The 27,950-nt window shown below is 40.6% G+C and overlaps 1 protein-coding gene across 3 annotated transcripts; it reads right to left on the bottom strand.

Moving 5' to 3' along the window:
• Pabir2 (PABIR family member 2) lies at positions 1–26,393 on the bottom strand. Of its 3 annotated transcripts, XM_085838224.1 has the most exons (10): positions 26,303–26,393; positions 25,407–25,515; positions 22,561–22,639; positions 17,172–17,215; positions 17,027–17,081; positions 16,676–16,777; positions 16,310–16,395; positions 15,391–15,452; positions 10,482–10,578; positions 1–2,836 (listed from the first exon to the last, which is right to left on the bottom strand). In XM_085838224.1, exons 1-10 carry the CDS (start codon positions 26,391–26,393, stop codon positions 2,692–2,694), a joined length of 870 nt encoding a protein of 289 aa, XP_085694350.1. In that variant the 3' UTR covers positions 1–2,691. The 3 variants fall into 3 exon arrangements, with proteins under 3 accessions (XP_085694350.1, XP_021009047.1, XP_021009046.1); XM_021153388.3 differs by lacking the exon at positions 26,303–26,393 and having other exon boundaries at positions 1–1,913; positions 25,407–26,243; XM_021153387.3 differs by lacking the exon at positions 26,303–26,393 and having other exon boundaries at positions 25,407–26,243.
• Between the last annotated feature and the right edge of the window lie 1,557 nt (positions 26,394–27,950).

The raw sequence follows: 27,950 nt of genomic DNA on the forward strand, positions 1-27,950 counted from the left end.
TACTTTATTAAATTCACAATTTTAGGGTATACACTAGGTCAACATTTCACAAAACTTTCTATTATTCCAAAAGCAGTTATCATAAAACAGTGATTTATAAGTCAGTCAAGCAAAACCAGTATCTATAGGATTTTATTATGGTTTCATTTTTTTGTAGTAGTTTTCAAAGAGAAGCTGAAAATATATGATATAATATGAGAATAGGAAGAAAGAATTTTACTTTATAACAAGAACTACATTTCAAATATTAGACTTTATATAAAAATAAAGGGGTACTGTCAACAAAGCTGCTCTGTGGATTAGCATATTACCAGTTTTATTTATTTCAAAACAATCCCTGCACAAACTTAGCTTTCTAGTCCTTTTAAACAATATAGAAGACAACAATAACAAAAGGTTACTTTACAACGAAAAAAACAAGAATGTGATAAGGGAATCTGTAAGAAGAAGTGGTGACTGATGGTTGGGACAGAGATGCGGAAGGGTAGGGAGCAAGAGTAATCAGAATGAATTGTAGATGAGTATGGAATTGAGAACGAACAAATTGAAGACACTCAATTAGAAACATTAGTAAAAGAGTTGGTCTCAAACAGTAAAGGGAATCCTCCTGCCTCTTTGATCTCATCATACCATTGGGACAGTTTCAGTTTTCTGCTCTGGTTTTACCTTACCATTGAATTTTAAACACAAATTTAGGTATCATCACATTTCAAAGGTTATTTTTTAAGAGTCCTAAATTTGGACTCTAAATTTGAACTGCAAAGTGTCCCTTTAAGGCAAATAAGACAGAAGAGTGAAGGCAGACAAATCTCCTGAAAGAAAAACTCATCTCTTATCATTATGAAGGCAAAAGCCTTTGAATACGGTTCATTAACAGAGTGGATACACCGAGTGCTATGGAAGAATTGTTTCTTTAAAATAGCACACAAGTGGGCGAGTCTTCTAACAGCACATTTATGTGAGGTTTGGAGGATGAGGAGCTTTTCACAGGCTAAAGGAACATGGGAACCCAGGCCAGTAATAGCTTTTATGACAGTGATTACAATGTAAACTTAAGACCTGATTCTATAATGGAACTGCAGCAAGCTAAGTGATGGTCTCCGATAATTACAAGAGAGGTTTTGCTTCAAGCTCACTAATTTCTAGTCTGTAAACACCTTCAAACCACCTCCAAGGACTTGAGATTTCAAAAGACTTATGCTTAATCATTTTCTGTTTGTTTTTTACATTCACTTAATAACACGATTCTAGTGGGAATATTAAACAAATAGTCCATCCACCAGGTTGAACATTAAAAGAAATCTAACAGCACAGACATTGCACTATTACACCATTTCTAGTGTAATGTATAATAAATACTGCCACAATAGATCACACGTGGATTTCTTAAATATTTTAGTCAGGAGTTTTCTTTTGTAAAAATTACAGAGTATATGTTATGTCACACTGCATATACACTGCTTAGAACTCAAAACACTTCTGGAAGCAGAGGGCACAGTAGTACTGACCTTTTTAGCTCCTCAAAGCTTCCGTAACTGATATTAAGATATTAAACTGACCTCTATAGGGCAACAAGGACAAGAAGAGGGTTCTGACTTTAGCACAGCACAAAAACCAAGAACACCAGGTCACCACGTGACAGAACAAACTCAAGGACAACAAGGAATCAGGAAAAAAAAAATCAAACAGAATTTTCCATTTCCATTTCCACAAGACCCTACGACACATAGTCCCTACAGGACGGCAATGTACCCCAAGGCACCTAAGGCCTCATAATACTACCCAAGACACTGACAGCTTCATGGACGCTTGCTTGCTTTTGTACAGTGGTTTGTGTAAATAACTATTCGTTCATTTGTAGATGCTCCACACATCTGGTCAAGGCAGGAATTTCTTCTCCTTGATAACACCACCTAGAAATATCAACAATATTTTATATATTCCTTAAGGCACCAGGTATGGGGAGAGAAATAGCAACTGTGGTAGCAAAGTCCTAAGAACCTGAGGTGACTAATGCAGGCATCCTGTAAGTCTAGTTCATTCTACATTGTAAAATCAGACGTTACTGCATACATTCCAATAGCAAAGAAGCAAGAATGGTGGTGATGGAAGCAACTATGGGTTTCTTCTCCTTGGTGAGAAAAATGGCAAGGAAGCAGGTCAAACAGGCAAGGGAAACAAAACAATGTTCTTTAAAGCTGATGCAGACAAAATGAAAATTTGATATAATCAAAAACAATTTGAATATTACCATGAAATAAAGAGATGGGAAAGTATGTAGTCAACAGAGAATTTTTATAAATCTCTCAAGCAAGAGAATTTCTGATTAACTCTGTTTTGCCACTGCTAGGGAAAAGAACAATTATAGAGAATACGCATGAATGCTCCCCTTAAATGTTTGAAAGTAGGTGCTCTTTGAGGCACTAGGGAAAAAGTCCTCCAAGCAATCAGAAATGTGTATTTGAGATTTAGTCATCAAACGCAAAATGAGATCAGCCCAAACAGATGTTAGTAAGGTGACTCTGCTTGCAAAATTGAACTTTAGAGGAGAGATGCCCAGAAATAGGAGCATCATCGGAATGGTTGCAATCTGCCAAACTTTAATCCCCATTGTGGATCAAAGTTCTCTGCATTCCTCACTGAATGTTTTATGTGGGAAACAGTTAAAACACTCAATCAGAAATGGTTAAGTCACTTGGGTGAGAGATCATCCATCAAGATGAACGAAGAGCATGAATTGGAGCATGCTACTGGAGACTCTGCGGGAGCGCTGCCTGTAGCCAGTGAGTCTGAGGACAAGCCACTGCTGATACTACTGCCATCCAAAATATCTGAACTGAGGACAAAGCAAAAAGAATTATAAGCGAATGCATGTATCAGGGTCAACATAACATGCAATGACATGATTTCACGGACACACGCATCAGTACAGCATTGGTAAATAATAAGAAGCATAAAGGCCACAGCACTGAAATGTATACTACACCATGTTGAGAGACTTGTGAAATTCATAAAACTACAGAAACCCAAAGTGAAACTTGCCACACTGTCTCATATACTTTGATTATCCTTATGGAGGCGCCTGACTATCTAACATATGGTAACTGTTCCTCTTGCCATGCCAGGATTGTGAGGGGGGTTCCTGTCCTCTATCTGAAATATTTCTATCTTCGTATTTATCTTCTTACCTTTCAAGAGTCTCAGAGCAAGAATAACTTCTGTTATTAATAGTTAGTAAGCTGTTTGTTCTCAAACTTGCCGAGTGTGCCTTCAGAAATATTACTTCTATTTTTGAGGAAAGTCTTTCAACTGCCTGAAACTGACCATTTTCCTTGCCCACTCCCAAGAGGCTTCAAGGCAAATATTTTGAATGATTTTCCCCTCTAAGTACATGTCTTTGCTATTCTTTTCATTTTATGAATCCATTTTCCTGTTTCTTTACAGACCCAAATATCCCCTGCTAGCCATAAGAGCCTCCTTTTCTTCCACCTCTCAGTTCCTCTCCACCTAAGCTTCTGAAATGCTCTCTTCTCACAGTCTCCATCACGTCTCTTTAATCCAAACAACTGGCCTCTGCTCTCATCTTCCCTCTGAAACTGATTTGGACACCAAGGGCCTCCATAAGCCATCCCAGGGACATGCTTTCCAACTAGCCCAGATGCCCACAAATCAATGTTGTCCTGCCTTCAAAACCTGGCTTCTTCATACTTTTCATGGAACCAAAACCCTCTGCTTGACATCAAGCTGCCTTTCTTCTTCAATTCCCAGGTATTGTAGATCTATGCTCTGTATATGCCTTGAATGTACTCATTCCCTTCTTCTAATATTTACTAAGTGCCTGCCAAGTGTAGAAGGTATGTAGATACTTGAAGGACAATGATGTAAAGGACAGACAAGGTCCCCAGCCTCACTGAACTTACAGGATAGTAGAGGAGACAGAGATTTAAATATTGAGGCTCATATGAAAATAATTACACTTCGTGACATGAGTGATAAATGGAAAGGATCCAGGGGGTATGAGAGTCTGACATATGGGTAACCTGATCTAATCTGGAGTCCCAGTGAAGGGATTCTCCGAAGTGAGATTTGTGTTCTGGCGCGAAGGATGAGTAGCATTTACAGGAAGGGTTAGGAAGAAGCAAGAACGGGTCTGGAATCACAGAGGCAGGGTAGCATCAAGAGAACACAGGGAGAGATGAACTGAAGGAGTAGTCTGACAGTTTAAGTTTACACAGACACTTTTTTATTTTTTGAAATGGAAGAAAAACATAGAGTTAGAGAAGGAAATATGGGTTCTAGTCTGCCACTAGCTCCTTGGCAAAACTCCATTTTGTTCTAATAAGTGGAATCGAAAGTTACCCCTTTAATATTATTTGTGTAAGTTTCCAAGTTGATTTCTTTCCACTGTAAAGAAGCTTATAGTACATTTGTAACTCTCGGGCCCACACTGTTCTCCTGAAAGGCAACTGTTCCTCTCTTGCCTTTCTACTCATGTGAAATGCCATCTCTTTCTTTCATGATTTTACCTGCAGTGCTAAGGATGGGGTCTAGGCCCTCGTTCATGATGAGCAAGCATGTTACCACTGAAGCTACACCATAGTCCCCTCCACCATCTCTTTCGGTTGCCTGTGGGTTGTTTTTAGGTGGAGACAGATTACAAATAGGATTTGGAAGACTACAATTAAAAAGTAGAAATAGTATCATTCACATTACTCCTCCACTATACACACGGTTGTCAAATGCATCATTAATAATATCACTTTTAAGGAAGAAGTCTGGAAAACTCAGTTGGCTCTGATATTTGCTAAATGACACGGCCAACTGGTCCAAAAATATGAATTATTCAACAACTGAAAAAAAGTTGCACAGATAATCCAAGACACTGGAAAATCCAAAGGACCTTTCTATTTGCCTTGGGAACATATGTGAGTTTTCCCCTGCAGCTTTCTGCCTAGACTAATATTAAAATGAATTGACTTTCCTAAAGCACATATTGGCTGAGCAGCACAAGGGTATGCTCTATGCCATTTGGCAGGAAGAAAAAGACTTAGATTAAAATTTGGCCACCATGCAGATAATCTAAAGATAAAGAAAGAATTCCTTATTGCAAGCAGCAGGAGGAGAGTGAGCGAGCCCAGGACTAGAAGATTTTCTTTGTACCAAGACATGCTAGCTTAGGTGACTCCTGTACTCATTCCAAAACAAAATAAGACTGTGCAGTGAGATGTTTTTCTTAACATTGTTGATTACTTATTAGAAAAAAGCTGACAGAGATATTACCAATTAGAAAAAAAAACCTGAATATTTCAAAATGTCTTCTCCATCACTCCACATGAAAGTCTCTATTTTTTCTAACTCACAAAAATGGTATAGCTATACTTTGTCTCCACCACAATTTACCTTCAAAACCTTGTAAAGCTTAAAGTAGAGATTGCCACTGAACTAAGACTGGGTTTCTCTTCTAGTTAACCTGGCAGAACACATGGCCATGGGAGCTGACACTGCAAGCCATATCACTGCCATCATTAATTATGTCCATGTACAATCAGGACTTGTGCAACTGTGTAATCCACAGGGATTACTGTGTGAACATCAATTGTATGGATTGCCATCACATCTTATACCAGAGCTTCGACAAGCAATGGATTCTGGTTCAATTTGAGTTTTTTTATTTTCTCCCATAACCTCTGATGAGAGTGCTAATGGTACTGAGCCTTCCTTTCACTTGGGGCCCAAAGCTAGACAATCATAGGAAAGAAAAGATAATTCAGACCAGACATAGGACTCTCTGGATTAAAAGGGAACGGATTCATCCCAGCCAGGACTGCTGTAGTGAGATGGCTCAGTGAGTAGGGGCACTTGCTGCCAAGCCGGACAACCTGAGTTCAAAGGACAGAACCAATTCCTGATCTCTACATTTGCATGCCCCACATAAATAAATAAATAAATAAATAAATAAATAAATAAATAAAATGTAGAGAAGGATCTAGGTATGGTGACATATGCCTGGAATCCCAACATTTCAAAGGCAGAAGTAGGAGCACCAGGAGTCCAAGGTCATCATCCTTGGCTGCACAGTGAGTTATCCCAGCACTCAGGAGGCAGAGGATTTCTGAGTTTGAGGCTAGCCTGGTCTACAAAACCCTGTCTCGAAAAAAACAAAAAACAACAACAACAAAAGGCTAGCTTTGGATTAAGAGTAAGAATTCTACCTAAGAAATTTAAAAAATAATGATTATTCATTAATTAGGTCCATGTAGGTCAGGACTTGTGTAACCAGAGTGTGATAGCACATGCCTGCAGGCATAGAACTCATGAGGCTGGGGCAGGGAAATCTCAAGTTCAAGACTAGACTGGGTTACACACTAAATTTCAGACCAGTCTGGGCTATGTAATGAGAAAGCTCAAACTATAAATGTAACTCAAAATGTTAATATTAACCATCACATTAAACACTGATGCGCTGGGTATGAAAACTCAAGAATTTTTCCTCTTATGGGCAGAACAGGGTACCACTTAATTTTTACCACAGGGCTAGGGAGTCTGAAAATACCTTAGTTTACTCTGCAGTGCTACAGACACATACAGTCTTCTTCCCAGTTGAATGAGGAACAGTAGGGGAATTCTTAATATGAAAAAAAATCAATCAAAGTACCATACAAGGCATACTTCTAAATTATGCTCAAACTCTTGATGTTCACAAATACTAAATATAAAATGACATAATTCCAGCTTTGTAGTTAGCAATGCTCCCTTCATTCTGTTGACAGTGACTTCAGGATTTTGTATTTTTAGGGGGGAAAAAAAGGGAAATAAAAAGTATGGCCAAATGGACACAAAGCCTAAATGGATTTACATTCAAAGTTCTAATTTAATTTATACTTCAAAGACGTCAGTTTTAAAGATTATTAAGTAGCACATAAACTTTAAAGACTATAAAATGCATCTTTGTGGTATGGGACAGGGAATAAAGAAAAGTTTAAAAAGATGAGATCATATCTGCTAGTTATCAGATCTTTGAGATACTCTCTAAAAGAAAGAGTCCTTACTTTCATTATCAAGCATACTGCCATATTTAGCAGCAGAAATAAGGACACAGGTGGTTCCTATCTCTGGCCCTATCTCGAAGAATATGGATGTCTGATTTTGACCAATTGAACTGCATCAAGAGACAGATGTTTCTGAAAATGCAGAATCCCGATTCAATATTAAGAGTAACTCACACAAAATTTATTCACTGTAGACATAAATGTCAGCATCCTTAGTATATGAGGTGCCCCACAGATCTTAACGCAATTTTAAGCTTTAAGATCCTTTGAGACTTCACAAATTCAACTAAAAACATTACTTGAAAGTTAATTAACTGCTTTTGCAAGGCTTGTGTATGCATTTGTATGTAGAGTGCATTCATGTGTGTGCACATGAATATTCATGTTCATCACTGCTCATGTAGAGACCAGAGGCCGGAGGATGTTGGGTGGGCTGCTTTAGCACTGTCTTATCTCTAGAGTTTCCAGTTTCCTGGCTATGCTGGCTAAGCAGTAAGCACCAGTGATGCATCTGTTTCTCCCCAGCACTGGAGTTATAGGCCTATGTGGGGCCGGGCTTTTAGGTAGATGCTGCAGATGTATTGTGTGTGTGCTGCATGCATGTGTGTGCATAGAGGAGGCCGCTGGGTGTCATGCTTGTACAGCAAGTGTTCTGACCCACTGAGCCATCTTTCTAGTTGTTGGTTTTGTTTTGTTTGGGGGGAGGGGAGTCTCCGTATGCAACCCTGGCTGAAAACTCCTAAGCTCTATGATCCTTTAAACCTAGCTTCCTGAGTACCTAGGCCTATAGACATGTGCCACTAGACATGGCTAGCACTTGAGAGCTTACTTTTTGTGAATTGTGAATAAGTTTCTTTAATTTTAGTCAGCACTTGAGCCACGCTTCCACAATCTATATATGATCACGAATTAGGCAAATACCTTTTGGGTGCTGTTTTTCTGTTTTGCTTTTGTTTTGTTTTGTTTTGTTTTTGAAACAAGGTAATCACCATGTGGCTGAAGCACTTGCCCAGCTATTTCAAGTTTATTCATGGTTTGTAACAACAGCACTGCTGTAGCCAGGTAGCCAGGTAAGGCTGTGAGGCTTAAAACATGATTGCCCACATAAGGAGTGAGAACCACAAATAAATACTATTACGTTTTCTTTTCTTTCTTGTTTCATTTTAGTTTGAATTTTCGTATTGCTGTGGATCAAACACAGGGCTGCAAGCATGCTAGAGAAGTTTTCTATTACTGTGTTCTGCCTTCCTGTTATTTGTTTGATACAATCTTACTACATAGCTGAGGCTATTCCTTTTCACTATGTAGCTTAGACTGACCTCCAACATGGCAGCCTGCCTCAGCCTGCATTGCACTAGGATTACAGGCCAGTGCTACCACAACCAGCTCCCTAACCTGGCTTTCTAATTTGCATGTAAACTTCTTTCACTGTTTTGTGGCAATATAAAAAAAGGAGATAAAATATGAATATATATAAATCTGACCATGCATGTTTTGCCATGCTGGAGATAGAACGCAGAGCCTTGTATAAGCTAAACATGCACTCTACCACCGAGTTACACACCCAGCTCCTCATTGTCTTTGTTTTCTGCTTGACAGAATGCTGGGAACTTTTTTCCTCATTGGATCACTTGATAAACAACTGGATATGCAAATCTATTTATAGCCATGTGCCTATACTCACACTTTACCATAAAAGCCACATGCAGTGTGCAGCAAGTATATAGTTTCATCCACTAGTCCTCTTGACCAGCTTCAGGAACTGCTCTTTGCAATCTTTACATATCTGGGAAGACACTCTGTACCAAAATTAGCACACTGAGCTACCAAGGACACATGGAGACGGTGGAAGATACAAATAAATAGGAATGATTGAGAAGGCATTCCAACAGTACTAGTCAGCAAGCCTCTCGAAAGATAATAAACTAGGGCTTGCTCACCTCCAAGTGCAAGTTATCTTAAATAAAATAATACACATGCAATTTACGAAGAAGGAATTGTCGACCCTTACAAGAGTGAGTGGCTTTTATACTTTTTCCATTTGGAGAGTACCATTCTATGTTTAAAGTGAGTGCCCCCATGAGGTTTTTTTTTTTTTTTAAAAAGGGTTCTCATCTTTAAATCCCAGGGAACAGAAAGGCCTAAAAGGTGTTATGTAATTGTATATAGAATATGGGTACTCAGCAAGTTGACTAGAATATCCTGAAAGATTACAAAATATTACCTACAAACTGCTACTATGCCTTCCTCCCAGATGTCTGTCAGCATCCAATTGCTCAACTTCAAGAATAGGAAAAGAAGTCAATTCTCTCATAAATCATTGAAAACTCTTACATTACAGACCTAAACTAGAATGAGAACGGCCATCAGTCATGTGACCTGGACCACCGCATTAGTAACTGTTACTAAGAAACCTCACATTTAAGCTGGAGTTGATGGTACATGCCGTGGTCCCAGTACTCAGGAGGCTAAAGCAGGAGAGGTATAAGTTCTGGGCCAGATTTGATTACATAGTGAGCTTAAGGTGAGCCTGGGTTATAGAATAAGCTTGTGTTTCAAAATGCAAAGAGAAACTGCAATCTTAATGAGCATTGTGAATGACTACTGTAATTTCCTAAGAAGATTTTTACCACGATAGATCACATTACTTAGTAAATCCCACAGGCATGTTTTGAATATGAAATGCCCCGCACCAGCTCATGTGTTGAATGCTTGCTTGCCTGGGTACCGGTACTATTTTGGGTGGCAGAAACTTTAGGAGGAGGAACCTATTTGGAGCAGGGAAGCTACTGGGGGCATAAACATGAAAGTCATACCCTGTCCACAGTCTCTTCCTTTCTGCTTCCTGGCTTTTATGAGGGCAGCAGCCCCTGCCAGATGTTCCTACTGCCATAATGACCTGCATCACCACAGGCCCAGAATCAAGAGAGTCTGAGAACATCAGACTGAAACCTCTAAAACCATGAGCGGAAATAACTCTTTCCTCCCTCGTTTACAACAAGGGCTTTGTCACAGTGAGCCAAAGTTCAACTGATACAGATAGGTAAGATGTAGCCATGTCTTAGAAGTGAACAGCATGGAACTTGAAATGCAAGCAAAGCAGTGACAATCAATGTACATTTTCTGCACAGTAACCCAGAGGTTCTTTCTCAGATCAGTCAGTTGATGATAGTACACCACCCCACCCCATTCACTGAGAAAGGCTGACCTAACAGAGGCTAGGAACGAAATAAAGGTGAGAAACGGATACATACACTTCCAAAGTAGTACTTGGGGCTTTCAGGACCTGGTCACTCAAAACCACTTACACCTCCGTGGAGACTCCCCCTATGTGAGCATGGATTATATTTCAAATTCTCAATGTTCTTTCAATGTGGTTCTTTTTAAATGTGAGTCATATACCCTAATAGTTTTTTTTAATTTCATTTTTACCATGAACTGAAATTAGACAATTGTGCAGGATTGGTAGACAGCATGCTGGTGGTGCCTTGGAAGGGTCTCTTAGGCTGGCTTTCCATCTCCATTTCCCCTACAACAAAAGAAATATAGCTGCCATAAAACAATTTTACAAACATGGGGTTGGGGCTAAGTGATGGTGATATTTGCTTAGTCAAAGGAGACTGCTTTTGGCTGCTATTCTGTAAAAGCTCCTGCATGTGCCAGGAGGCCAGAGTTCCCGAGACCAAGGCAGGAAGAGCAAGAGCTCAATCCTGGGCTGCATATCTACTTCCGGGTTAGCTCACACCCACCATAGTAAATCATCTCTCAAAACAGCCCCCTCCATAGAGTCAGTTTCCTATGTGCTTTAACATAAAAGAAATATACTTGTATATACTCTGGCCAAGTATTAATAACTTTAATTTTCATACATTACGCACATGTTTTATACACAGACACTTTAATAGAAGAGAACAAGGATCTTATCAGACAACTTAAATAAAAACTAACCAATGGTAGAAATAAAGTAGGTATTGTCAAACAGTTAAAACTCACAGCGAATATTTTATGACTAGCAAAGAATACTTATTTTATATCTTTGAATATCTTAACGTTTCTTGAGACAGCAACAAAATGTATATTCTGATAGGGTGGACAATAGAAGGTTGAGTTGGATGATATACTACAAATAGAAATATAGCTGAAAGTCCAGCTTTGAGAAAGCAATGAGAGTAACTCAGTTCACACATTTGGAACTATGCTGCTTTACTCAACCCTATAGATTTCCACAGAACTAGTAAACATAAAACAGCATCAACAGGAACAGTGCTTAACATTTGCCTGCTAACTACTGAGGGTTGTTTGCCTCTTCTCTGCCCCAAGCTCTGTTTCTAGTTCAAATGAGCATGTTTTTATAATTTGACGGTGTTTATCTGAGTTTAAAAATAGAATAGAAAAGACAATTTAAGATAAACATGAATTTGTCTGTAATCCAGCATTGGTGAGGTAGAGGCAGGAATATAACCACCAAGTTTGAGAGTAACTGGGCTACTCAGAAAGCCACAGCAGCCTGTCTCAAAAGAAGAAGGGAAGCAAGCAAAAATTATCAAGCATGTCTATACCTCACCAGAACTGTGGAACTGAACGAAAAACTTAGGACAGAAAAAGATCCAAGAAGAACACATGTAGCCTTCATTTTCCCCTATTATGAATTAAATCATATTATTTTTCTTCTGAGCTACTATGAAAATTACTAAAGTTCATAAAAACTATGTTTCTTAACTGGCTTTGTTCAATGCTTTAATACTGAACTTTGAAACTACAAGGTTTGAAACTCCAGCAAAGAACCCCTCCACCTACTGGCAAATATTGGAACAGCTACCAAAAACACTAATTCCATTCAATTTCTGGACAGATTTTACTTTAATAATAACAACAATAATAGCTTTAGCTTAAAGTGTACTTTCACCTAATACTCCTAAGAACATTCCTAAGGTTATAAATAATTGCTTGCAAGATTAAATAAAGAGACCTTACTCACTAAATACAGTTACTGACACTATCAGGATGTACTTTCCAAAGCATTAGCACCTTTATATTTTTGAGAATTTCATATGTGTATAAAATTAAATATGATCGTATTCACTCCCAATTTCCCTCTCCTACTCTCCCCAGGTCTTTTCCCCATATTTGCATTCCAATTTCATATCTTCCTTATTATTTTATAACCTACTAAATCCAGTTAGTGTCTTTTATATGTGCATGAGTTTGAGGCTGTCCACTGGAATATGGGCAACTTTTTCCACTACAGTGATCCTCCTGCCTCCAGCATGTGCAACAACATGCTGGGTGTATCCTTCCCACAGTCTGTCTCTGGGCCTTTGTGTCTCCCCACCCCTCATTCTTTCATAAACAAGGTTTCATGTATCCATCTTGGATGGTGTTGAACTTCCCAGTTAGCAGAAAATGACCTTGATTTTCTGGTCCCCCTGCCTCCACCCACCAAGTGCTGTGATTACAGGTATGCACCAACGAGCTCCTTATACCACAGTAGAGAGCCAACTCAGGCTTTCGTACATGCTAGGCAAGTACTCTACCAATTATGCTATACTCTCAGCCCTATTTGATCTTTTTGAGACTGAGCCTCATGAGGCCAAGTTGACCTTGAAATGGCTAAGAAGAAGGTGAATACTCTTGAATACTTAATCTTCCTGTCTCCACTACCTAAGTGCTATGATTACACAGTTGTGTGGCACCATACAACTGTTTGATGTCTTAATTCTAAGTTGTCTTAAATATAATACTTCTGAATTTGTGTGTGTGCTAGGACTAGAACGACTTCACCAACGCCATTTTCCTAGTATTTTACTGGTCCTGAAGGTGATCTGAATTGCTTATTTTTGAGGGTTTATAAAACAGATTTGTTTATTTTTCTGTGTGTGAATGTTTTAGCCCTGAATATGTCTGTGCAGCACATGCCTGGTGCCTGCAGAAGGTACAAGGGAAGGTATCAGGAGCTAGAATTGAGTCCAGGTCTTGCAAGAGCAGTAGTCGTTCCAGCCACTGAACCATCTCCTTTTTTGTTTTTGTTTGTTTGTTTGTTTTTTTCGAGACAGGGTTTCTCTGTATAGCCCTGGCTGTCCTGGAACTCACTTTGTAGACCAGGCTGGCCTCGAACTCAGAAATCTACCTGCCTCTGCCTCCCGAGTGCTGGGATTAAAGGCGTGTGCCACCATGCCCGGCTGAACCATCTCTTTAGCCTGCCCTCCCGCCTTGTGTTTCGCTGTGTCCAGGTTGGCTTGGAACTCACTATGCCCAGGATAGCCCAAGCCCTGGCAGTCCTATTGTCTTTGCCTTCCAATTTATGCCAGGATTCCAGGCATAAATCTCCACACTAAGCAGAACTGCTTTTTTTTTTAAAAAAAAATAAAGATTTATTTTTATTATTTTTAGCTATGCATGTGTGTGTGCATTCGTGTTGGCGCGTGCATGAGTGGAGGAGCCTTTGGAAGCCAGCAGTATTAGATTCCCCCTGGATCTGAAGTTATAGGTGGCTGTAAGCTACCTAACCTAGGTGCTGGAAACAGAACTTAGGCCCTTTACAAGAGCAGTATGCTCCCTTAACCACTGAACCATCTCTTCAGGCCCTGGATTACTTTTTTCCCTTAAGGCAATTTTTAAAAACTAATCTTTACGATGGCATCTGCTTATACCTGTAGGTTTAAGTGCTTTCCTCTAGAAATTCCAGCATTACAGGTTTTATATTAAGGTCTTTGATCAATTTTGAAGTGCTTTTTCGTACAGTTTCATTCTTCTGCATATAGATGTCCAGTTTTCCCAATAGTACTTGCTAAAGAGGCTGTTATTTTTTTTCTCCAATGTATGTTTGGGACACCTTTAAAAAATTAGGTCGATGTGGGCCAGAGAGATGTTATGCTCTGTGGTTAAGAGCATTTGCAGCACTAGCAAAGGACCCGGGTTCGGTTCTTAGCATCCAGTGGTGGCTCACAGCCATCTTCTCAAACTCCAGTCCCAAAGGACCCAATGCCCTCTCTGCTCTGCACAGGCACTTCATGCATGTGATACACATATATGCAGGCAAAAATCTTTTAAAAATTATGTATAAGTAACTATGTGGGTCTGTGAAACCTGGATATCCCAGATTAAATTTTTATATATGTGCATTTATGTGTAAGTGTGGGTGTGGGTATAGATTATGAAACTAGAAAAGGTCTAAGAAGAAAAAAAGAGGTCTTCAGTGGAGAGCAGAAAAGGAAGGTCAATGATACAAATAAGAAAAGCACCTAGAGAGGGCACTAGGGGAAGAAAGGGATGAGGTTGGATGGTAGAGGAGGAGCAACGTAACTAAGTATGTGTAAAACACATAAAGAAACCCATTACTTTCTATGCTGATCCAAAAAAGAAAAAGAAAAAGAAAACGAGGTGGATATGGTTAGCACCCACCTAGAATCACAATTGGGAGGTAGAAACCAAATGACCAAGAGTTCGAGGCCAGTCTTAGCTATGTAGTGAGTTCACTGCCAGCCTGAGTGACATTAAGACTATGTATCAAAACCAAACCAAGTCAAATCACTAATGACAAAAAGCAAAATAAAATGGTGCCTGGCACTTCTAATTGTACAGTCAAATTGCCAGGAATAATGACTAAACCAGTATCAACTATCTCAGCCATGTTTAAAGAAACAGATGCTATCAGGGGCCTTATAGAACCATGTAAAAGTACTGCTAACTGAGAAAATGTTAGTACTTTGTGGTTCTAAATGGACTTTGTGGACTGGAATAGTTGAAGACTTTACTTTGCTGACACATACTTTGCTGATAGGGAAGTGAATCCCACCTGAGCAAATCCCATGTCTACAGACCTATCTGCTATGCCAGTGTAGATTTCTGCACACAAGGCAAATTGTGCATCTGTTAGATTCAGATCACTGAAAAGCAAATATTTTTGGAATGTATATTGATAATATGAATATAAGAATATGATTCATATATGAATTACAAAAATATAGACAATATAAAATGGTTAATTTATATAACTTAGAACCTATAGAACATGTTGAAAATATTTAACATTTCTTTAGAAAAAAAGTAATTCTGTGAGTTCATTTCAGACCAGAATTCTAGTTTCTAATACAAACTTGGCTAAATGCAACGCCCAAAGTGAGATGGCTCCTTTCCCCCAATATTAGTAACATGACTGTATCCAGACTTAGTAAGGTGTGCAGTGTCAGGTCTGGTGCGTGCGTGCATATACAAACACCTCTATTACCACACGTACTTTGCCTTTTTCCTGGTGGATGATAAGAATATTCAGGAGCTACTCTTGTAGCCGTTTTAAAGCATGTAATATATATATATTGCATTAACCGTAGTTACCACATACCTTTTCTCTTAAGAGGACCAAGAACACTGGGCCTAATGCACTTGACCGGGCTCTGACTCCTCCTGTTTTGACAAATAAACAAATAGGATGATATGAAGTACCTCCAAGATGAAAGTCGAACAGTATTATAGCCCAAGTAAGTAACATGGACAGCCATATAGACAGAAATACAAAGTGCTTGTATTGTGGGATGATTTGAGTTGGCGTGTGGCGTTATGAAAAGACGTGGCATTTTAAAGACATTTAAAAAATATTCTGTGAGACAAAATACACACAATTGCTCAAAGAAAAGCGTCTTATTACAAGTGTTATTTGCATTTTGATTTATAATCGTTTATCTTTAAAATAGGTGTTGGTATGTTAGTGTGTGGATGAGTGTGTGTGTGTGTGTGTGTCTGTGTGTGTGTATTTTCTAAATATAAACCAATATTAAGCACTGGGGCTCTTGCTTTGAGCCTCAGGATCACAATGAATCCATCAATCAGCATTAAGTCCCAAGCCTGTTAATGCCTCAATATAAGTGGTGAGCATATGTGTGTTCATTATGAAGTTCTAACAATTTTGATGTATATCTGAAAAATTCCATAATAAAATTAATGTGAGGGAGCATGTGCATGTTCAGGTTCCTATGCTTGTGTGGTAAAAGCTCTTGGAGGCCAAAGAAAAATGGTTTCTCACTCTCCATCTTATTCCTAGGAGATAAGGTCTCTTACTACATCTGTAGCTAGGCTAAGCATGCAGTAAGCCTGAGCTCTCCTCCTGTCTCAAGCCCGCCAAGTGCTGGGGCTAAAGGTGTGAGTGGCCACCATGAGTTTTTCCTATGGGCTCTGAGATCTAATTGCAGATCCTCGTGCTTGCAGAACAATCGCTTTGACCCACTGAGCCATCTTTCCGGTCTCCACATTTAACATCCACATACCTTGAAAAGTGTCTTGGATTGAGAACAGGACTCGGTGGCATCCCGCTGCTGCTCACAAACATTTGCAAGGATGGCGACAAGCATTGCTAGAAAAGACAGGCACCGTTACAACAGCCACTGCACTTCTTGTTCTCCAAAGGGGCTTTTCTTTTGTTGTGTTGTTTTTCGAAAGGTTCTTTTGAAATATGACAGAAGCAGCATAGCTGTGCAAGTGCCTCATACATATGACATTTTCCAATTTACTGACACAGCTTTTCATTGCTTCTTCAAGTCTATGGAGACTTGAAGTGAGTTGAATTGTAGATATGTATTAGAATAAACAGCTCACTGTGAAAAGGACAGTTAATATCTTGTCAACAATCCTACCTTTCCAAATCCTCTGGTTGGGGAAGGAGCTGGAGAAACTGGAGTGAAGTCGATTCTTTTGGGAGAATATAATTTCTCTGGCTTGTCGAAATCACTATCACTCTGTAAACATAAAAGTATTATCCTCCTTGAGCATATCACAGATCTTAGGCACTACTATAGTAACATACCTAGATTTTGAAGAGTACAAATGGACACATTCAAACATTTCGCTGACTAAGCAGAGATCAAAACTAAGAATCACTGTGGAAGCAGGAGGGGCCTCAGTGTACAAAAGAATTAACCAAATCAGGTGAACAACACAAAGCTTTCTGGAAAATGACAACACAGGCCCACATCAGAACACTTTACCAGGCTCAGGCTTTCGTCCCATGACTGGCTTATCTGCATCCCTGCTTGTGCTTCCCTAAAAACAAAAACAAAAGTAAAAATAAAAAAACCAGGGCTTACAACCAAGGCACATCAGGGGCTAAGCCCTGCCTAGCTAACCACTAACCTTTCATTTGTAGTTTTTCTGTTCTTCATATCCAGGCCTTCTTCCTATAAGGATAAGCATATGTGCTAAATCATAACATTCATCCATGTGCTTATTATTCCAACAAAACTGAAATAATCCCAGGTGGTCAGAACTACCATCCTCAGGTCGTCAGCTATGCTTTGCCGGGATTTTAGAGTACACGCAAGTGTAATGATTCCAGCTAACCGGAGCTGTACCTTTGATAATTTGTAAGATTTTAGTCTTCAATTTAAGACTGAGCTAGTAAGTTAAAATGACCCTTCAGATTTGATGCAGTCTGCTACTAAGAATAGGATTAGGTAAAGGTGGCAGCAACTGGGAAGGAAATGGAAACATTTACTACTTTTGTAACACAAAGCATTTGTCACTATACTGTACAACCTCTTCCTACATAATTCTTCATATTCTTAGAAACATAGCTCTTCAAACCCCTAAACATTAATACACTAGAGGCAATGCATGCAATCTTTAGAAAGTACACCAGGTGTCCAACCTCAAGGCACCATCTGTCGCTAGACAGGCAGTGACTTTAGCACTTTTCCCAAATGAATGGAAAGCTGTGTAAATTTAAGGGAAACAAGACTGCGCCTTGGAAGTATTCATTATTCCACTAATGTAAAATAAGAAGCTATGTGAAATGGGAAAGAAAACAGTGCCAATGCTATCAATTTTTATTACTGATGCACTAATGAGTAAAGATAGGCTAACAGACCCAACATAATACTTTCTATATGATTAATGTTCTCCAAAATACTTTAAAATGGCAAGAAGGACATTGTGCTTGCATGCTGTAAATCATCTCTAAAGTTTGATCTCTAATCTCACCATGAGTCATAATAGTTAAAGGGAGACCAGCTTTAGGGGAAGAGTGTTTGCCTCACATGCACCCTGCTCTAGGACCAATGGTAGAAGGCAAGGTTAACCTTCAAAATAATTGATGCTTTCGCTTATATCATCTTTTCTTCTCTTTCAGACAGGGTTCCATGTAGCCCAGGCTGGCTTTGAACTCACTGTTTAGCTGAGGATGATCTTGCATTTCTGATCCTCTACTCTCTACCTCTTGAATATCTGGTATGGAGAGCTGGGGGTGAACCTAGGGCTTTGTACATGCCAGGCAAGGGCTCTATAAATGGGCCCTAGCCCTCATTTTTTTTTTTAGCAATTTTTAAAATATTTATTTATTTATTTTATTTATTTATATGAGTACACTGTAGCTGTTTTCAGACACACCAGAAGAGGGCATCAGATCCCATTACAGATGGTTGTGAGCCACCATGTGGTTGCTGGGAATTGAACTCAGGACCTCTGGAAGAGCAGTCAGTGTTCCTAGCCGCTGAGCTATCTCTCCAGCCTAAGCCCTCATTTTTTAACATCATGAAACTGAAATGATTTGGAAGCCCAATTATGTTCCTTCAAAATAATCACCATCTTGTCACAGAATGTAAGATATAATTCAAGCCAGTGGATTTTACAAGATTGTAGCAGTTGTGATGTAAATAATTAGTATTTTCTCCTAAGAAATACAAATGAACTCGTAAGAGTATAAAATCAAACAAGACAATTATTCTGCTTAAAAAAGCTTTATGCTATTATAACTTTAAAAACAATTATAATGTAGCAAGTGGTATAACAATGGGCTTTTTAGGCAACAGCTAATTCAAGGAAAATTATCCACTGAGACATGATTTTACCTTAAAAGATATACGCCCATTACCCACCCCTTTTGCATTTTTCTTTCCTAGGTTTTAAAACAAGAAACATTTTACAAGTAAAATCTTTTGTAACGTTTTGTTGGTGGTGGCTTTTTTGTTGTAGTTTTTTGCATTATGAAAAAAACACATGCTTACTGCTGAATTTTTAATGAGTTCATTGAAAAATGATAAACTCCCAGGTCAGGACATAAGACAGGGTTGCCCTAACAGGCTGGGGTGGGAAAGCATACGCATGTGTGTAAGTGTGAGAGCTAAAGAATGCCAAAAGGTAGCGAAATCATCTGCAGAGCCAAAATATGGAGGAAGTCAGAATTTCAATGCAACATTGATCATATATACAACTTCTCAATATTAGATAAGTCTACAAAGTGGCTCAGAAACAGGGAGGGATAGGAACAGAACTATATTTAGAACTAGAAACAAGAATAATTTAAGAGCTGAAATTTTTTTTCTAAGAGCTTTAGGGAGATGCTGGCTAACGGTGTTAAAGAAAGCAAAGAGCTCAAGTGGGATACGAATGAGCCCCCGGGCACTGACACTTAAGTGGGCATTAGTGACATTTTCAAGGACAGCCCTTAATGGAGTTGTGGTAGAAGCAGCAACATTACCAACTAGCTGGAAATTAGAAGACAAGGAGCTAGATATAGTCAAGGCTAGATTATTCTTTGACAAAGGTCAGAGAAGGGAAAGGAGGGACAGACTTAGGTGCAAGAAGGCCACACTGTCCCAGACAATATGTGTGAGGAGAAGGTGGGAGCCAAAGATTTGCCAAGGAGGGGACTGAGTGTTTAAGATAGGAGACAACAGCTGTGTAAAGTGACAGGAGGTTCAAAACCAAAGAAACAACCCCCCCAAACTGTCTTAGGCACCAGGGAGAAGCTCCATACGTGAACACAAGGTGTTTTAAGAAGAAACCTGGTATAAAAGACAGGTGTCAGGGCTGGAGAGGCAGCTCAGCAGCGAAGAGCTACTGCTCTGCCAGAGGACCTGAGTTCAATGCCCAGAACCCACATGACAGCTCACTACTACCTGTAACTCCAACTCCAGGGGATCCAACACCCTCTTCTGGCCCCCATGAGGGCACATAGTGCACATTCATTCATGCAGTCTCACACACACACATTAAAGAAATAAATTTAAAAACAAAAAGCTAGGTGTCTATATTCTCTGTGAAATGAGAAGTATCTTTGGCTGGAACTGAACAGGGGTAAAGCAGGAAGTGGGCAGAGACTAAATAACAACAAGGGATTCTAGAGCTTGGGAGAACATGGAACATCGTGCAGTCACTGGGACCTTAGCCCCTGGAGAGAGTTAATCTCCCTTTCAAACTACCCATCTTTTCAACTTCTCTCTGAGTACTCAAGGCAACACCACTTCCCTGGTCACTGTGGAACACAATTTCAGTCAGCTGGAGTCCTCCTTCTCCCAGAATTGTTAGTTTAGAAAAGGTGTAACAGTGTAAAGCTGCTTAAGCAGAATAATTGTCTTATTTGGTTTTATACTATTACACATTCATTTGCATTTCGTATGGAAAACAGTAATTATTTACATTATGGCTGCTACAATCCTGCAAACTCCATCAGTTTGAATTATTTCTTACATTTTTGTGACAGGACTATGATTATTTTGAAGGAATGTGATTTGGCCTCCAAATCAACTGCCAGCAAGTATTGGCAGACCTTTAACCCAAATGTATCCCTTTGGATTTGCTGCCTCTAACACAGCACTGAGAGGAAGCTTACTATAATTGGGTATACATTTTAGATGGTTCACATATATCTAATTGGTTGGCAAATTCTGGAGGTCCTACCTGTGCTTGTCTTTTCAGCATCTCAGCCCTTCCATTTCCTTTGCCAACATTTTACTCTTTGCTTGTTACTATGGGACACGGGTGAACGCATTATGATTCATACGCTGTAATATTAGTATAGAGTGTCATTAATATCATGGTGGTGTGGGAATGTGGACAAAGGAGATAGAAGGATTAAACTAGGTTTCAAAGAAGCAAAAACGCTAGAAAGGAGGAGGATGAGGTTGATGGGTAATAGAAGGACCAGTGAATTACCAGGGCCCTTTAGAAAATGAGGCACCGAGCAAAGGATGGGGAGTGATGACAGGTGAGCCTACCCAGCGCGGATAAGAATCTTCACCTCTTAGAAAAGAGCTAAGTGAAGTGGAGAGAGGCAAATTCATTTTTCCCGTCTTTGCTATGCGGCTCTTATCAGGAGCACAGCTGTATAACACGTAAGAACATTTTTCATATATCCAACAAAAATAAGTACTTATATTTTCAAGTCTCGTCAGGGAAATAGGTGAAGCAAATCTAACCTCTAGATAGCTAACATCCCCTTTTAGTATTTTTAGCTAGTTCAGTGGAAATCTTTCCAAAGTGAATAGTGTTCCCTTTCTCAAACAGGTTCTAGCAATCAGAATGGCACTGGAAGATCTTTATTCCAGTGCCAGCTCTGCCATGTACCACTGTGTGAGCCTAAGCAAGTCACTTATGTCACTTGAGTCAGTTGCTGCAGCTTCTAATTGGGAAAAAATACCTTTTGCCTTGTCTCTTCTCTGCTTCATGGAGACTGTTACATGGACTAAATGAATGAAAGTACTTTGCAACATGGAAAATACCATCGAAGTGTAGATGTTAGTAGAAATTAGAAAAAGGTTAATGACCAGGCATCCTTAAGAACATGACCATAGGTTTCTATACTAGTGACACCCTTGGGACTATCAACAGGCTCTCAGCCCTTGTGCCAAACCACAAACATTGTAAGGAGGAAAAAAACCCTGTCTGCTTTCTGTTTCTCCCTTTCCTCTCTTGCTAGCAAGTATTAGCAGACCTTTAACCCAAATGAACCCCTTCTGATTTGCTGCCTCTAACACACCACTGAGTTGGAAGCTTATTATAATTGTGTATAAATTTTAGATGATTCAGAGGTCAGAGAGGCTGTCCTATAAATAAATGGATGAACCTTTGTGCACAGACTATGGAAATCTAGTTCAGCCATTTAGAGGTCTGTGTGCTTACATCTCAGATGTCTAAAGCTGCCGGGTGAGTGAGCTCTGCATGTGAAGTGCTACTATATAAAAACCTCTTCATAATTTTCCCCAGTGCAGCTATCTAATCCAGTGATTCCCAACAGCCCTGGCTATAGAGAAAATACACACTCATCCACTCTTCTGGGAATATAAACACATAATTTACAGGGGTCTTTATTTTAGACAAGCAATGTTATCTGACAGATGCATGTCAGAAACACTCAGGCACTATTTGATGTTTTTTATTTTATTTTATTTTAACATCCCAGGACAAATAAAGACCACTGTGCTCAGCTATATTTGGAGGTTACTCCTGATTTACCTCACGACTGTGACGCAAGTAGAAATAAATAACAATGAATAATTTTTTTACAAATACAAAGCCCTAGAGCAATGAAAGCAATTTTAAGCCTTCTCCCTCTCCTCTCGCTCTCTCTCTGAACCAAAAGCTGAATGGCCCTGGCAAAACTAGTAAGCAAGATGTGTAAATTAAATCTCTTTTTTTTTTTTTTTCAAAAAACAATTGTGCCCAGCACATAATTTCCCAGAAAGAGCTCTATTTGGAAGTATTTTTCCCGCTGTAAATCACTGCACATACTTACTTTGATACTTACCAAGCTATGATGGCTCATAATTGCCGTACTGGTCCTCCCAGTTCTAAGTGGATATGGCTCAAAAACCTGTGAAAGGTCACTGCAAAGGAAAAAATCAAATCAAATCAAAGGATTAGCGTCTTCTAAAGGAAGCTATCTTCCAACTGAACTCAACACCCTCTAGTCTGTACTTAACAATGGAGTCTTCAGTGGCTCCTCTTTTCCGAGCGACAAGGAACTCCTTACCTTCCACTTGGCCGAGCCAGGCGGGTGTGCGGCAGGAGAAGCTCTAGCTAGATACTTATCTCCTCAGTGGCTGAGGGGACAGCTCTGCTGCGAGCTATAGGGCGGGGCTCCAGACTGGTTCATTCCAGCTGCTTCAGGTCAGAACTACATCCCTAAACCAGTTCCGGTCAGATGTGAACAGCTCATCTCTTTACCCCAGAGAACCGTGAGGATTACTTACTGCTCTGCATGTGCTACCAACTGAGAAGAGCTGGGGACTCTTAAGACCGAAGTCTTACCAACATGTCTGCCCTAAGCACCGGAAATACTGTTCTACCTCGGACTCCTGATGTCCAAGTGAATAGATGGAACTGAAGAAGTTTGCTTTTTTTTTCCTTTCTATTCATGTTTCCCCTCTGACCTCACATGCCCTCCTTCCTACTGTCATCTGTCAAACCCGTCCTTTCCCTTCACACCTACCCCAAGAGCCTTGCCTCCTTGAAAGCATAGCACAAACTTCTCCCTATTCCACAAACATAATACAACCATTTCCTACTTGGAACTCACAGAAGCTGGGGGGTGGCAAGCTTCTCGAGACAGCTCCTTGCTTTTCAAAGATAGGATTTTGCTGTGTCGTCCAGATTTGTTTTGAACTCCTGGGCTCAAGAGTACACCACCACAGTTGGGTAAACACTCTTTTGAGTTTTGCTTTCAGGGCTAGAGATGGAATCAAGAACCTTGTATAGCCAGGTGTGGTGGCGCATGCCTTTAATCCCAGCACTTGGGAGGCAGAGGCAGGTGGATGTCTGAGTTCGAGGCCAGCCTGGTCTACAAAGTGAGTTCTAGGACAGCCAAGGATACACAGAGAAATCCTGTCTCAAAAAAAACCAAAAAACAAAACAAAACAAAACAAAAAAAAAAACAAAAAAAGAGAACCTTGAATATCCCCATCTAAAGGTCTACCTCGAGATATACCACCATGTCAGTATGGTAAATATATCTCTATGTTCCTGTGGCAAAGTCATGACTTTACACATGCTAAGCAGACAAGCACTACCGAACAGCTACATACCAAGCCCACCTTCTAATAAAGAAAGGGGTTCCCCAGCATAACAACACAAGTAGAAAATCGATCCAAGGAAAGAAATGGAAAATACGTACAAATGCATATTAAGTTACTCAGGAGAGGTGCTTTATTCATCTTTGTATAATATCACTAAGTGTCTAACAGTCTGTTTTGCCTGTAATAAGAATGCAAGGATTTTCAAAACTGAACTGTGCTAGGCTCTAAGAGACCACTGACAATCCCTATTTCCGCTATTCTCATTTTAAAGAGAAAACACACATGAAAAGGTTAACTCACTCACTCATTAGCACAGCTAGTTGGTGACAATTGAGACCAGGCCTGGTCTCTTCTCTTGCCTGTCACATCATGCTATCTTTCAAGTAATTACTTAAATTGTGGTTCACAAAACAGTGGGTTTTTTCCTCAATTGTCTAAATGCAGGTCAGTGGGACAGCCCAAGGCCTTAGCAATGGCTTGTTTACCAGACTTTCGCAAGACAAGGAGAGAGAAGGTGGGGTAGCCACAAGAGACAAAGGACACAGTTTCCCCTTAAATACCCCAAAACCCCTTGATGATACCAGGGACAACATCTTCAGTCACTTCATCATTCCCTCGGCTTCAAAATCGTATTTAAATATAGGGAAAAATGTACTTGCCTCTCTGTCAAAGACAGATGTTATAATCTGTTCAATTGGAGGCAAAGCATTATCAAGTCTTCAACTGTGCTTGAAGAAAGGTTTGGGGCTAATATTACTCCCATCCTCTGCTCTGTCCTGAATTAATGCCCTCTCTGTGGGGTCTCGAAATTGACCTCAGAAGAATTGTCTACTTACAAAAGTGGAATACAATAGTTCATTTAGGCGAGCCAACCAGCCTTCACCATCACAAGCTTCCACCTGAAACTCCCTGCTGCCTTGTTCATACAAAAACACAATATCTTGTCACTAAAATTAAAGGAGTGATTTTCCCCATTATTTTCTCAAACCTGTGTTTGACTGACTTAAGCTAGAAACCTTCTCTCTCTCTCCTTTTTTTTTTCCATTGTAACGCATTTCAGGCAGCTTCAAAAACTATAAACACTGTAACAAATCCAAATCACTTAACAGGATACAACCACACCATGGAATCCCAAGTTATTAGATAGACTGTGATTTCTTAAAGCAAACCTCTGTTAATGCCAGGGTTCCTAAACTCAGCTTAGAAACAGCACCTCTTAGAGACAGGCGTCAAGTTACAAGCCTAATTCAGGGGATTCAGCTTGACTTGCCCTGATGGAAATAAGCCAGGGCAAGCAACCTGTCAGCTGAGCCAGAAGGTTTCTACCACATACATTCTCTTTTAGAACTGCACAGCAAGGCCCCCAGGTACAGGGAGGGTCCCTTTCTCAGACATGGCCAGAGTGTGAGGTCAAACTTTCCCTCCATCTAGGGAACCAAGTCACTATTAAGAAAATAAGACCTCAACCCCTTCAGTTTGGAGTCTAGATGAACTCGAACTGGCACTTTCGGGAAGGAAGACTTCTTGCCCAGGGACAAACCTCTGATCCCCACACTCCGTCCTCCCCAGTCCAGCTCACCTGAGCACATGGATCAGGGGAGCACTGTTGGACCGTCTCAGGGTGGCCCCCTCAGATGTGTCAGCCTCAAAATCCAGCTCCATTTTCTCCTGAGCCATTCGGAGACTTGCTAGGCAACACAGCCGGCAGTGCTCTCGGCTCCTGGTGCTTTGCTATGGACTCACTGCAGGACTGAGCTGCTGGGGACTGGCAGCTGGGGGCGGGGGCTAATGGGCGGAGGCTTGGGCGCGAGGGCGGAGAAAAGTAGGAGAGGAGGATGCAGATGAGGAAGGATGTGGAGGGCGGGCGGAGGAGGATATAGAGCTAGTGTTGGGAGGGTGACAGGATGAAAAAGGGGATGGAGGAAAGACAAAGGTGGGAGAAAGAAAAAGAGGCACAGGGGTTGATAAAGGATAGATGGAAATGCAGGGCATAGCACTAATGGAAGAGCATAGAAGTGGGAAAGGAGGACAAAGGTCAGGGTAAAGGGGCACAGGGATGGGGAAAGAGGAGGAGGGAGAATGTGGAAGAGAAAAGCACAGGAGAAGAAAGGGGAGGAAACTAGGCAGTGGCAGAACTCATGCTGTCATTTTTCCCGCCTAGGACCGCAAGCGCGGCTCGGCTACATTTACAGAGGCTGCCTTTGCAGCGCTAGCAATGAGGACTTGACAGCTGGCCAGGCGGCCTCGGCTGCCCCACCTCCACATGCTCAGGGTCTCTGTCCAGTCCGCCATGCTCTGGGCCCCGGTCCCCGGGGCCCCTCAGCGCAGGGATGGCGCTTTTCACTCCCTGGTCCCTGCCCGCCTGCAGGACTCAGAAAAGGGATCGGCCCTCTGCGCCACCGCGGCGCTGCTTCTATCTCTTATTGGCTCTAATGACCCGCGGGACCCTCTGGAGCTCAAATTGATTTCTATAACCTGCCGCCTCTTTTGCCTCCCACGCTTCAGAAATGGGAGCCTCCGAGGGGCCAACTCTTCCGCATCTTGTCGCCCATTGGGCACTGCGCATGCGCTTTACAGCTGCTCCAATGGTCCTGGGGCCAAGGCGCAGGCGTAATAGCCTCTCTCCGCAACCCGCCTTCAAAGGGGAGGGGCGTTTCCAGGGGGGCCCAAAATCTTCCTGCGTGGCATTGGTCCGGGAACCCTGGCGCCATATTTCGAAAAGAGCCAATAGTTTGGAGACTGAAGCCTCAGTTTTCAGTAGTTTGGACTAATATTCAAGTGAACGCGATTTTCACGTTATTTCACTACAAATTTGTATTCTGACCTTTGTGATCCACTGGCACTTTAAATATTTTTTTTATGTGAAAGTCTTTGTGTGGGAATATGCGCGTGCGTGCATGCGTGCATTCCCATGGAGGTCAGAGAGGTCATTGGATCGCCTGGAGCGGCAGTTGAAGGCCGTTGTGAACTGCTCAACATGGGTTCTGGGATTAGAACTCGAGTCTTCTGTAACAGCAGCAAGCACCCTTAACCTCTGAGCCATCCCTTCAGCCCCCCTTATTTATTAAATTCCTCAGCTCCATTAGACAAAAATAAAAGATTTGTTTTCTTTCCAAGGCATTCTAGCAATCATAATATGATGCATGTGACAGCTGAAATTAATTTTTAAAACACATACATGGCACTTACTACATGCAAGGAAGTATTATAACAACTGAGAAAATATTAAATCATCTCATCTTAGCCACACGAATATCTCTTCCTAGATACTTTTCAATCATCCAAAATTACAAAGTATGGGAAATATAATAGTTACGAAATTGGTTTGAAAATTAGCAAAACAGGGTTAGAGAGATGGCTAGAGAATGTTTGAGAGCTCTTGTTGCTCTTCCAGAAGACCTGAGCTGAGTTCTCAGCATCCATCTCAAGCACTGCTTAAGCGCCTATAAGTGGTTAAGAGCATTTGCTGCTCTTGCAAAAAACAGGAGTTCAGTTTCAACCATCCACGTCTGGTGGCTCACAACCACACTGAATTTCAGCTCAAAGGGGTCCAATGTTCTATTTTAGCACGTGCACGCGCGTGTGCACACACACACTACTTTTTTTTCTATCTAGCAAAAATAATTTTCTCTTCAATTTGGTTGCTCCATAATAAAGTTAACCTACACAATTGTCATTTTATACCTCAACATTTATGCTGTATGGCCCACATCTGAAGCTAAGGAGACAACTGGAGGAAGCCAATTTACTTCACCAAGTTAAACTTAAGGGTTAAACTCAAGTTGTCGGGCTTGTCAGGAAACTCCCTTATCCTCACGATCCATCTTGCTGGCCATATTTTGAAGATGTACAAAGAACTTTTGGATAGATTCTCTATTATTTTCTTGGTAAAAGTTATTTAATCGTGTTTACTCTTTAATTGAGCTGATCGAAAATTTAAAATTTAAAGACATTAGGCAAATTAATCGGAGTTTATTTAACCAAAGAAATGACTCATGGTTGTGCAAAACTCTGAACTAGTAAAGATTCACATAGTCCCTCACAACAACCATGTCCTTCCGTTTTCCAGCTGCATTAAAAACATCTCAGTAGTAGGGGCTAAGGTGGGAGGATTGTGAGTTCA

This window comes from Mus caroli, unplaced genomic scaffold, assembly GCF_978045245.1.
Source record: "Mus caroli unplaced genomic scaffold, Mus_caroli_1 scaffold_5, whole genome shotgun sequence".
NCBI lineage: Eukaryota > Metazoa > Chordata > Mammalia > Rodentia > Muridae > Mus > Mus caroli.

Coding starts and splice junctions, on each gene's coding strand:
- Pabir2 (XM_085838224.1), bottom strand. CDS start 26,393: ATGCGCAGTGCCCAATGGGCGACAAGATGCGGAAGAGTTGGCCCCTCG. Junction 25,516..26,302: donor GGAGGCAAAAGAGGCGGCAG/GTTATAGAAATC, acceptor TGTGTTGCCTAG/CAAGTCTCCGAATGGCTCAG. Junction 10,579..15,390: donor TGGTCCTCTTAAGAGAAAAG/GTATGTGGTAAC, acceptor CTTTTGTTGTAG/GGGAAATGGAGATGGAAAGC.